The sequence below is a fragment of the Branchiostoma belcheri genome, unplaced genomic scaffold (assembly GCF_001625305.1).
Source record: "Branchiostoma belcheri isolate BF01 breed outbred unplaced genomic scaffold, Haploidv18h27 scaffold82, whole genome shotgun sequence".
Taxonomy (NCBI): domain Eukaryota; kingdom Metazoa; phylum Chordata; class Leptocardii; order Amphioxiformes; family Branchiostomatidae; genus Branchiostoma; species Branchiostoma belcheri.
In genome coordinates, this window is record NW_017804487.1 from 1,571,946 (window position 1) to 1,584,463 (window position 12,518).

The window sequence follows — 12,518 nt, forward strand, 5'->3', positions numbered from 1 at the left end:
TTTGAAAATCAACACTTTGCATTATGCAATTAAAAATCCTAACCAATAAAGCAGGGAATAGCTATCCAACTGTTGTTTTAGTTGTATGTTACTTCATATTATAGTTATATCAATGTAAATCATTGTTTTCCCTTGTGTTTCTCATTCTTTCCCTGCCATGTCGTAAAATGTGGTGAACCCATCGCTGTATTTGCTCCGAAGCAAATATTGGCCTTTCTAGTTGTTTTTGCTTTTTCTCATAATCGGTACACAACCGTAGCGGGATACGGAATTCTAATTGGTCTAATAATAAGTTTCATAATATAAATCAGCCTCTCTTATCATTCCGCCTCAACAGTTACAAAAATTAATTGATTAATTTTAAAAAGCGCTTTGACATGTTTGTACAGGCTTTCCTCTTGTCGCTACGCTGTCAACTGCGGGACCCTCCAGTCTCTACCGATATAGGATGGACAAGTCGTAAGTAATATATTAAAAATGTGAGAAACAAGTCCCTCTGTTGTGGTTTTTAAATTAGTTCATCTTTTGGATATGTCAAAGATGCACCATACATACGTTAAAGAACCCACGATACTTTTCGAAAAAGAATAGGGGCATGCCCCCGGTGTGCGATGGTCCAAATTTTATCGTCTGGAGTTAGTAATATACAGCAAATCACCCGGCCGAAGGTCCTATACTGATACCGTTTCGTTTTAGCCCCACGTATATAGTAATAATAGCCCCGTGCTAGATGATTGTGTCTTCATCCTAATAAGAAAAAAAAATATCTTAAACATTTCAGAACATCAGTATTTCTAAATCTCTCACATAGCATTGCTGCCATTGTAATTTGCATATAGCCAAAGCCTGAGAAATCTGCACTTGCAGCACTGTGTATATGGACCACCATGTCATTGATATACAGACAAACCTGAGACCACCTCTACATTAGGACCACCTCGCCATTTTGTATTTTGCTGAATGGCCCCGTAGATGTTGTTCTGATAGATGGGTGCATAATGGGTATCGGTAGACAGATCCCAGAAACAAAGCTACATAGATTAAAGTGATATAGATTAAAGCTACATAGATTAAAGTGACATAAATAAAAGCTACATAGATCAAAATATTTTCTATAATCTAATTGTTTGTTTCTTTGTTTGTTTACAGTTGCTGGTTGGCACGTGAACCTCTGATCTATGCCTTCTTGATCCCAGCGGGTCTCATCCTCCTGTTCAACCTGCTGGTCTTCATCTTGGTCATGCGCAAACTGGTCCGGGAAGAAAAGACACAGAAAGAGTTAAGAGGTAGATATAAGGAAAACCTATGGTAGACATCCGTCCATGTATGAGGAACGTTTATGTATGCGTGATAGCCACACACACACACACACACACACACACACACACACACACAATCTCTCTCTCTCTCACACACACACACCACAGGCACACTCACAGAGAGAGAGAGAGATACACACACACACACACACACACACACACACACACACACACACACACACATGCCAATCACACTAACACACACAGAGAAAATGATGACAGTGGACCATTTCATACCTCTATAAAAATGAAGGTATTGTTTTGGGCGTATCTGTGTGTCTGTGTTTCGGCAACTTTGTGGTCAACATCTATTCAGAACGCCTTAATGGCTTGTGATGATAGTTGTTACGTTGGTAGGTCTTAGGAAGTCAAAGGTCAAGTCAGGTGACTTTCTGATAAAATCATTTAAAGTCGATAAGTCCAGATATGAACAACGTATTTTCATCGGTTTTAGTATATAGTTAGCTAAGCGATGAGCATAATTAAATAGAATTATGCAAATGAAGACTTAATTTGCTTAATTAAGAAGGAGATTCCATAATTACAGTGTTCTATTATATTTCAGTCAATACCATATGGTATGGATGAAATATATTGTGTTCATGTTTCTTCTTCTCCTCCTGCCATTTATTTAAATAGATTCAACTCTGTCATTTTTTTAACCAAATGACTTGAAATTTGTCATATAGTTAGAGTGGACCAATACCCCGAGGCGTTTTTTTTCATTTTTTTTTTCATACATGACTTTGAAAATTTTTTATAAAGGTTTTTTGGGGCATTTTTCGACAAAAAATGGATTTTTGGATCTTGAGCCCTGGTATTACAACCAAATGATCTGATATTTGGTATAAGGGTACATTGAACATGTGTCTACAGAATAGCAGTCACATATTTGGCATACACCACTTCCAACGGACTTATTTGGGGGTCTTTAATGGCTATTTTCAGCTTAAAAAGGGCCAAAAGTGCTATACCCGTTCCACGTTCGATCTAAAGAATGGCCCGTTCCATCTGCCGTTGGCCATCGAACAATTGCAGGTTACCTGGGGTCATGTTGCACGTAAGTCGCGCGCAGTGACCCACACATTCAATTTTTTTGGTGCCTAAGATCATTACGTCATCTACAATAACGATGATGGAATCTGCCGACCATCCTAATCCTGGGTACCGCAAAGTGTCTCGCAAGGTATTGAATAAAAGGACTAGAAGAGTAGGGGTGTCGCACAGTCGAAAATGTTTCCCCGGAAATGCTCCGGACCACTAAAAACCGAAAAAAATCCCCAGATTTGAGGCTTTCAGTTGGGCACTCAACGAACAAAAACTGCTGGAATGAAGATGGACTGAAATATGCTGTATTTGCTCCCAAGCAAATGTGCGGTCTTTCTAGTGTTATTATAGTGTTTTTTTTTACATGTAATCTATTTAATCTTTGGCAGGAAGAACATCAATAGATACAAATTATGCAAATGAAGACCTAATTTACATAATTAATTTGAAAAATCTGTGATTCCTTATTGGTAAATGATGGCAATTTTTATATCCTGTGACATATGCAAGTTACTTATAGGTTAACATCACTGTGTTAACAATATTATTTTGAATGAAGGGGAGGAGAGGTATTTTACACGCAAAATGTTGTAATTAAAATTTACAAAACCATAACTTAAAGTAGACTACGGTAATTACCACCTTATTTACATAGACAACACGAAAACCCATATATTTCATGAAGGTATGAGATTTTTCATGTACAGGTGCTGATGCTATCGAGGTAGATCGTCAGTGGATAATCCGCCAGATTCGTCGAGCCTGCAGCATCATGGCTCTGTTTGGTCTCACATGGGTCTTCGGCTTTTTCGTAATCGATGAAGAGCGCCATGTTGTCTTCGCCTACCTGTTCTGCATCTTCAACACCCTCCAGGGCCTCTTCATCTTCATCTTTCACTGTGTGATGAGAGAAGACATGAAGGAGTGGCGCAAGAAACTGACGTGCTGGAAGAAGATCGTCTGCATAGGAAAGAAGGATGTGTATCACGTCAATAAAAGCAAGTCGCTTTCTTCGTCTGCCCAAATGCCGTAACTCGTCGAGCTACGCCCTTTGTCACCTGGTAGCGAACCTAATTCTGATGTTGTGATGTAGTAACAATTATGGTACTGGTCTTATCGACCAGAATATCATGGTTGAGAAGTCATGCTCTTTTCAATTGAATCCAATCAACATAGATGGCGTTCTCACACTATTACTACACATAACCATGTTTACCATATGTGGAACAGACCGGCTAGAGAACAAATTAATCAGACTGGCTACACCTTACATCATTGCACATGTTAGACATATATGTAATCTGTCACTGATGGGATGCAATTTCCCAGTTCAATGGAAGATGGCTAAGGTTTGCCCCTTACCCAAAACACTAGACTAGACCTCCTTCGACTGGAAGCAATAAAAAGCCAATGGCAGACCCATCAGCTTACTTTCAAGCTCCAACCTTAAGCAAAGTATTGGAAAAGATTGTGAATAATTAAATCTAACATCATGTCACTCTGAACAACATCATTACAACCCGCCAACACGCCTATTACCGTGTAATCATTCCACAACCTCTGCTCTAAGAATGTCTGATGATTGGCTCAATGCCTTTGACAGGGGCGAGTTGGTGGGTTTAGTGTTTGTTGATTTCAGTGCCGCATTTGATCTAGTTGAACATGATAATTTGTTAGCCAAGCTTAAATCGTATGGTTTTCTACTAAAACTATGCATAGGATGAGAAGTTATATCAAGGCTAGATCACAAATTGTTAACATTATAATTAATTTGTTACTTCTCTAAACCCTCCGTACTTCAGTGCAGTGTCCCGCAAGGGAGTTGTATAGGTCCGCTTTAATATTTTCTCACTATTTACGAATAACCTAACTTTATCTGTGTTAAGCGGTACACCTAGAATGTACGCAGATGTTACATCTATTTACAAAGCCGTTAAGACTATACGTGATATCACTACTGTTTTGCAATCTGACCTCATACGTTTATCAAACTGGGTATGTATGAATAGATTAGTGTTGAATATTCTTAAAACTTAATGTATGCTTTTCTGAACCCCACCTAGGCTTGCTAGTCTGCCTGATAATTCCTTAGATCTTGCAATTGATACTGAGGGAGTGAGGGAGACAGTATTGTTAGGACTACATATAGATAAGAGGCTCACCTGGAAGTCACAGGTCACTCACAGTGATTCAAGACAATTAATATTGCCCTATTGAGAAGGCACATGTGGGCAATCCTTTTACAGTTTGCAAGGTTATTTTTTTCTGCAGTGGTGCTGTCGATTGTACAGTACTGCTCACCAATCTTACCCCACGTTCAGAATCCAACAGCAAAAACTGCAAGTTGTGCAGGAAAGGGTTTGTAGATTGCTATTAAATGCACACAAATTAACATTAACAATTAAAAAATTAGAGGTCGAGGCGACACTGTTTGGAAAATAGCTTTCTTGAAGCTTTGATGTGAACTGGTAAATCATTCCAAAGCACATTACATGAAGGTTATTGGTTACTTTGAACTGGAACAGCTAGAGTTGTGTTATGTTAGCTGAACCTTTGCCATAGCATAGGTTGAGATTTTTGTAGACTAAGGGTTGACGTGTAGTCTTCAGTAAATTTTGCAACTTGTTATTTCAGACAATAAAAGCTGGTTACATGACTGTTTCTACTTTGTATCCTTTTAATATAGAATTATATTATAGTTATTAGGTATTTAGGAATATAAGCTCTAAGTTTTGGAGCACGCCTATGGCTGTAATATCATGTATAGTGGGCTTGGGAGGGGGCGATAAACTACCATAATGGAAGACACAAAAGTTTGTTCTCCACTGGGGTAAAATAAATTTTCTTAGACTTAGGGTGAAACTTCACGCCACCCTTTCTTTCACTGTCACAGGTGTTATCATATGACGTAATAAAAGAGACATCTGGCAACGAGTCAGCATAATACAGGTATACAAGAACCCGGAAGCATGTACATGCACCTGGGCCTCGACAACAGTTTCAGTGGTCAGTTTTAGTCAGCTAAGACCTAATTAATGCCAGTTAACTGATGGGTATTCATTCTTGCCAAATGTCGCTAGACAATTGTGGCGTCATTCCCACACTGTTTAGCCCATACAACATACCGCAACATAGACCGTAACACAGCCCAATTTGAAACAGAATAATTTTAATTCTTGAATGAAAGAAAACTTAATACATTCCACAACTTATTGATCTCATTGTACATCATGTCATTTCAAAGAGAACAATCTGTGAAACCTGTCAAAACACAATCTTTTCCTGTCAATCAAACAATTTTTGGATTCTTTGAACCCACACCTTCTACATTTTCAGGACCAGCAACTTTATTATTCATATTATAGGCAACCTTTGTTGTTTAATCTTATCAAACCCAATATTATAAACTTTTTTAATTTTTTTTATCCTCCTACCACTTGTAGATGGTTGATAAATGGTTGGTAGATGGTTGATAAATGCACTATCATAATTGTGGTTGATAAATGCATTATCATAATTATGACAATTTTCAAAATTTCTTAATCAAAACACCACAAATCTAAATGCTTTAGCCCTAGGAAGTGAGCTGGTAATTTTCAGACATCCCTTTAAACAGAAAACTTTCAATTCACAACAAGTATATACTTTTTAACCAGACTAATAAACTGTAGCTTACTGACCTGTCTGGCAAGTTGAGTTCTTCTTGTGTTGGACCAAAAATGATGTTACATAATATGATAATGTGTCTTGTATCAAAACATTTTCCATTCTGACATTTTTTTTTTCATTTTGACAATCGTTAATTTTTAGTAACTGTTACAAGGATGATGGAACAGAATCTCTGATTATTCCATGTTACTGTTATTTTAACACTCAGTATGTTCACGAATCTTTTCTGTACAATCCTTCATTGAGAACAAGACAAACACAAGTCATAGAACATTGAAGGAAAAGATTAGACGATTTTTTTATGAATATTCAGATACTTGTAATTTCTGCTATATAATATGTTGCAATATAACATGTTTTAACAATGTTAATTCATGGTAATTATTATTGCACTATCAATACCCTTCTCACATAAATGTAATACAATGATACTAAAGTGGCTGTAATGTAACAGTTTAGAAACTTTGAATTATGAATTAACATCTTAAGTTTTGGTCAAAATGGTACACTTGAAACATGCCAATAGCATATAGAAAGAAAATTTAAAGAGGTCTACTATCAAGATAGTCCTGGAGGTGTGCACATTTATATCACACACAAATATAAAGATGTTCAGGACATTCTTGAGAATGCCTCCGTGATAAAACAGTTTCTTGTTGTTTTTTATGTGGCCGTCTTGAGGAATAATGAGAATTGATGTTATATATGTCACAACAAGCTAAAAAAAATTGATACTGGTAGATTTAAACTGAACACTCTTGTTTCAATCCATCCCATTGAGCAAACATTAAACTGAAAATTGTATGGCCTAATACAGGTACATTTGTACATGTACACGTACACTATGTATTATATTCGCCAGATATAATCGTATAATTTTTTTCTGTATCTGAAATAGTATACAGTCAGTATAACCACCCCTCACTCTTACACGTCAGGTTCGCAAGGCACGTGGCAGCAGCAGTTACTTTCACCTCCCAAGCCATGAAGAAAATTTAGCACCCAGATTGTTTCCCCTTTTCTGAGATCTCTGATAAGGAGCTTGACAGATGTATCCAATACGATAATAGCATTTAGTATCGTCCCACATAGGTGTACCAGTTGGCTCTGACCAGTACAGCACACGCATTGAGCCTGAAAACCACACCATGGCCGCACTCTTCGGCTCTCCTGGATTCCATCCCTACCGAAAAAAGAAGTTTGCCTAGTTTACTAAAAAAAGACAAACTTATCTTTATTCTCATTGTACCTGAAAATGGCTTTAACGCATTTTCCACGATGTTAAATAGGCAGCATGTGTCGATGTCACAAATTCAAAAATGTAGGTACTATAATAGCTACTGATTTAATACACAAATCAACAAGAAATCAGTAGCAGCAACAAGCAACATTGCATTTGTCATAATTATGATTGTGATAAAAAAATAGCAGACTGGCATGAAAATTGTTGTATTATATATGTATGCGTATCTCTTTCTCTCTCTCTCTCTCTCTTTCTCTCTCTCTCTCTCTTTCTCTCTCTCTCTCTCTATATATATATATATATAGAGAGAGAGAGAGAGATTCATAGAGCAAAGAGGGTTAAATGTTTTCTTTGTATTCTGTGTATTATTCGGTAATTTATTGCACCAAGGAGGTTAAAAATCATCCTCTTTGATAGGACTTGTTCTGAACTAAAACTTTATTGTCTGAGGTACTAAGTTGTTGTCCCAAATAACTATCCTATACAACACTACACAGGTCGTGTCAACATACCTTGTAGTCGTAGTCATTTAAGCGAGACCCGTCTGCCCATTCCCAGGAGTTTTCTCTTTTTACACCAATCTAGTAGAGAATTCTTTTCAACCGTTCTTATCAGGTCTCTCAGAGCGAGGTCCAATTCCCGTCTTGGGCATGGCTAGTTTTGCTCCATCAGACTTACAGGCTGCCTCGGCGTCACTGTACTTCCTTTGGAAAAGAGAAATCCGGATGCAGGTTTTGGCGAGTAGCCTTTCCTGCATATAGCTGAAACAACCACACATGACTTGAGATCAGTATTATGATTATTGAATTTCAGTACATCTGGTAACTATTTCTGTATCATTCTGTATACTAACGGGTCTAACCACAGGCGCTAGGCCACCGAATTTTTGTTGAGATCTAACAATACATTGTTTTGTAAACCATTAAAATCCTTATTATTGTTTCACGTATGTTAGAACATACACTGCGTCTACTCATTCAGCCCGTTGCCATCACAATACAGTGGTCCGTTGAAATATTCCCGAGAATCATACAGTTACATAACACATAACACCGTGAACACGGCCCGTTGAAAGATTCCCGAGAATCATACGTACACTGAACACGGTCGCAAACTGATGAGGATTCCAAAGAACCATACGAACAGATACTGAAGTCTCCCGAAGATTGCCGAGAGCCGAACAGCGACTTCCGAACGCTTCAGCTTGTTATAGGTACTTAGTACTAGTATACACTAGGTGCGAAATGCCATTTCAAAAGATCCTATTTTCTGCGAAATGCCACAAGGAAAATAAAAGTCTTGATACTATCTATAAGCAAGGGGTAACTAAGTAGCCATGTAAAATTTTGGGGGGTATGATACCATATTTTAAAGAAGATATGAAGCATTTTGTAAAGTCCAATTTCCGGCGAACTGCGTTACCAGGTCGCTGCTGTGCAGGTCAATGACATCATCGCTAGTCAATCAGACGCACGATAGGCCCACATTTCCCGCGCGGTTCTAAAATGTAAACACACACAACTGGCTACATCACCCGACAAGAGTCTTGACATGCTATGTGTAAATGTACTGTCAGGCTACTCTAAACACGTCCACAAACCCCACCGACATGTTTTCAGTTCTACATATGTCTCCCAGGCACGAGATTTGGAAAGTGTAGTTGTGCCCAATATATCTAAAATGTACTATATCGTTGTTTTCTGAGTCTGGGGAGGCAGGGACTTCACACCGAACGTGATTCTAAGTCACATTTTTGCTGCCACCCCAGTTGGTAACGCAGTAGGTTAGGTGTTTCCTACCCTGTCATCTTTTGAAGTTATCGCCCCGTCTTGGGGTTCTATCGATTCGAGCAGAGGATTTGCGAACGCGTTCGACTAACTGCGAAACCCGTCGGCCTTTGCGCTATCTATCTCTGTATAACCAGAACGCCGATTCGGAAGTAACAGTTGAGTAATGAGTGTCCTTTTTATTTTGTGATTCAGCCGACCAAGTACCCAGTATGTGTTATATATGTATGGGTATGGAGAATTCTCGGGAATCTTTCAACGTACTGTGTTCACGGTGTGTTGTGTTGAGTATGATTCTCGGGAATCTTTCAACGTACGGACCGAGTTCCATTTGTTACAAATGTATGTGTTGAATGTATGATCCTCGGGAATCTTTCAACGGACCGTGTTCACGGTGTTATGTGTTCAGGGTATGATTCTCGGGAATCTTGTACGGAGTGCACAGTGAACTTGTTGTTCAGTTACCTAAGTATATATCTAAATAAAGTAACAACGATCTCAACAAAAACTCGATGGCCTATCGTCCATGGTCGATCTCAAAATCGGCCGATCTTTCGGCAATCGATAAATACGGCCGAAGCTCGTCGACAATGTGACACAGGCATAAGGATGACGACGATCCTCTAACCATGCACAATGCTGGAACTGGCAATAAAACTACAAAGTCGTGCAAAGTATGACTAAGGTCACAGAATAGATGACGACGATGTTGCATTGCCAGGGACAATAAAAAATATCAATCAATAGGTTGTGCTTATAAACCTGCTTTCCCCTCTGGTCTCTCAGTCACTGACGAAAGCTAGTGGATACTAGCTGAACGTCTGACGTTTTCAAAATCATATCCAGTTGCTTGAGTAACTGTTTTTTGGCGTATCGTACTACCTGGATGTCTAACCTTCATCGACGTACAATAAAAAATACTAACCTTGGTATGCGAAGGTTGAAAAATCTGAATCATATGTGCTGCATGATCAATTATGAGATAATATCTAAAAATGCTTCTAACTTTTCAAGCACCAAGGCCAGAGCCTAGGTAGTAATCTAATCATCAAAACATACTCTACTTCAGCAAATTGGATATAAAATGATATTTGCAAAATACCTATCTGCAGTGCAACATGCAGCTGAAAAACGATTTATTAGTCACTACTCAAGAGTATTAGTTGACGTACACCTACTCTTTATCACTTTATGTACTCCCATGTAATCTTATTATCAGAAATATGCTCTTGAATATTTCATTAACTACTTTGGTATGCCATTAATATAGTGGATTTATGGTAAAAGTCAAACCCAAGTATATGCAGTGAAAATGGATTTCCTAGATAAATTTGACATTCAATATCATTCATAATGCAAGATGCTTACTTTTCGACCATGCATTGCATTCTCTACATTCTTGAGTGGATTACGACAGGTTACCTTTCGTTGCAATGGTCCTACACGACCAGTTAAGTCTATCAATCTTTCTATCAATCAAAAGACGAGAACGCATAGCCACGATAATCTTCGCAATCCATTTATTATGATATCTTCTTAAGCAGACCAGGTACTATAAGCGTCGTCGGTATGAACGATACGTTTCACAGAGCCCCTTTACTTTTAATGTGTGAAGCGCACAAACCTACACGTAACGCAGTTACCTTCGTCGGTATTATCCTTTCAGTTCAGATCTTATTATCCTATAGATACATTTCAAAGTGCTTGTTTACTTTTTACGTATCAACCGCACAAACATACAATACAAGTAACATTGAATACAGGTAATACTGTTGATCACACGGCACTTGACTTGTAACAGGTTCACACCATCTACAGTTACAGATTGTTGATATTTTCAATTTGCCTGCCTCTAATATACTTGTGCCAATATTATCTTTCCTTTTATGCTTACGAGCAACCTTCACCACACCAAATTGATACATGTAATGACCATAATGTCTACATTGTGCCTCTATTAGTTTTTAATAAGATAGTATATCACATTAACGTGCATGTGTACTTTAGGTTCAATTTTACATAGCTTCTAGATAGTGCCTAGCAGTCGTTCCTAATTAACCTTTTGTTCATAATACATATTTGCAATTTGTTAGCTACTAGTCATAATCGCAGGTGGTTCCATGTTGCACTTGTCTTTCATTGTTTGGTACAAGCAACCTTGACTACATCAACAACTAAATTGATGAATTCAAAGACCGTGATAACAGATAGACCTACATACAGCCCTAACAGTCCACCGAGGCCACTGAGCAACGTTTCCTCCGTATAAGTTGGATTTTCAGTGATCAGTTCGTAGCTCAAGTCACGGAAGTACACGTGAATTCTCGTGAGATTTTGGCGCAGTTCATCTGGGTTGACCGGCAGATTCCGAGCCTGGCTTCTGGTGTGGATGTTCTCCAACACGTACCAGACGTAATTGTCGGACGGCCATAAGGATGATGACAGCCAAAGCGCGTAGGAATCCTCGTGACAGGACTGACGACATTTGCACGACAGGTTGCCGTCCTCGTGACGTGTTCGGACGTCTTGACGGCAACATTCTTGTGTCTTGTTCAGCACACTACACAAGGTGCTATTGATGACTATCAGCTCGTCGGAACATCCACACTCGCGCAGTAAGGCTGCCTGCAGACATGAATGTTGACATGTCTCGTACGTGTATCTCCCACCGTACAGTGCATCTCTTTTCTGACGTGAAGTGCAGTCTCCGTAAGGATGCGGCTGACGTTTGACAGAACTGCGTTTCAAACCGATGAAAGTGCTCTCTTCAGGTTTGGTATTGATGGCATTGCCTTCAGGAAACGGCGTTGACCCTACACTATGGATGGTGACCTTTGCCCCTGGATCCTGACCAAAGAGTCCCACGTATTCCTTCATTTCGATCGACAGCGTCAGTTTTAAACCGTACTCCGCTCCCACCTTGGTGGTGTTTCGAACTACGCCGTCGTCACCATGGTTGAAGGTAAAACAGTTGCCATATTTGGCGTTTTGCGTGACTTTGAAATCGTCCAATGAGCAACGTTCTTTGTCAAAGGTGCATTGAAGAATAAGGTCTCCTTTTGGTGACCCATCTCGGCAATCTCCTCTCTCGTAGCCATTGAAAAGTCCGTGATGTCGGTGTAGTCATCTGTGTTGGAGCTGAGAAGGAAACCAGCCCAGTCGTTGTCTCCGTCAACAGTGTTCAAGTCTACACAGCCGACTTCACACCGTTCGACATGGCAGTATTCCCAGTCCCGCTCTCCTGTGAAGCACCACGGCGCTTTAGACGGATGATCCGGTATGTTACGGTGTTCTGAAATATATGGTCCGGCTGAAATAATCGGTCCGGGTACCATATATGGAGCGTGGGAACAGGAAGTGGGCGTGGCTCAAAAAGTACGAAGGCCCACAGGATCAAAAGCTTATCACTACACGCTGCGACACGTTATTTTTATACAACACACGATTAGCTTG

At 39.3% G+C, this 12,518-nt stretch overlaps 2 protein-coding genes across 2 annotated transcripts in view; one reads left to right on the top strand and one right to left on the bottom strand.

Moving 5' to 3' along the window:
* The window catches only part of LOC109486662 (adhesion G protein-coupled receptor L3-like), a 9,313-nt gene extending 5,779 nt beyond the window's left edge, over positions 1-3,534 (top strand). The window contains exons 5-7 of the mRNA XM_019790514.1: positions 390-459; positions 1,150-1,286; positions 3,074-3,534. Coding sequence (XP_019646073.1) covers positions 390-459; positions 1,150-1,286; positions 3,074-3,399 — 533 coding nt within the window. The 3' untranslated portion in view covers positions 3,400-3,534. The remainder of the gene's footprint in view (positions 1-389; positions 460-1,149; positions 1,287-3,073) is intronic.
* A 7,639-nt stretch (positions 3,535-11,173) lies between these two features.
* Positions 11,174-12,282, bottom strand: LOC109486664 (degenerin mec-10-like). The gene is made up of 2 exons (XM_019790515.1): positions 12,273-12,282; positions 11,174-12,121 (listed from the first exon to the last, which is right to left on the bottom strand). The coding sequence occupies exons 1-2, from the start codon at positions 12,280-12,282 to the stop codon at positions 11,202-11,204; spliced, it is 930 nt and encodes a 309-aa protein (XP_019646074.1). The 3' UTR covers positions 11,174-11,201.
* Positions 12,283-12,518: the final 236 nt, after the last annotated feature.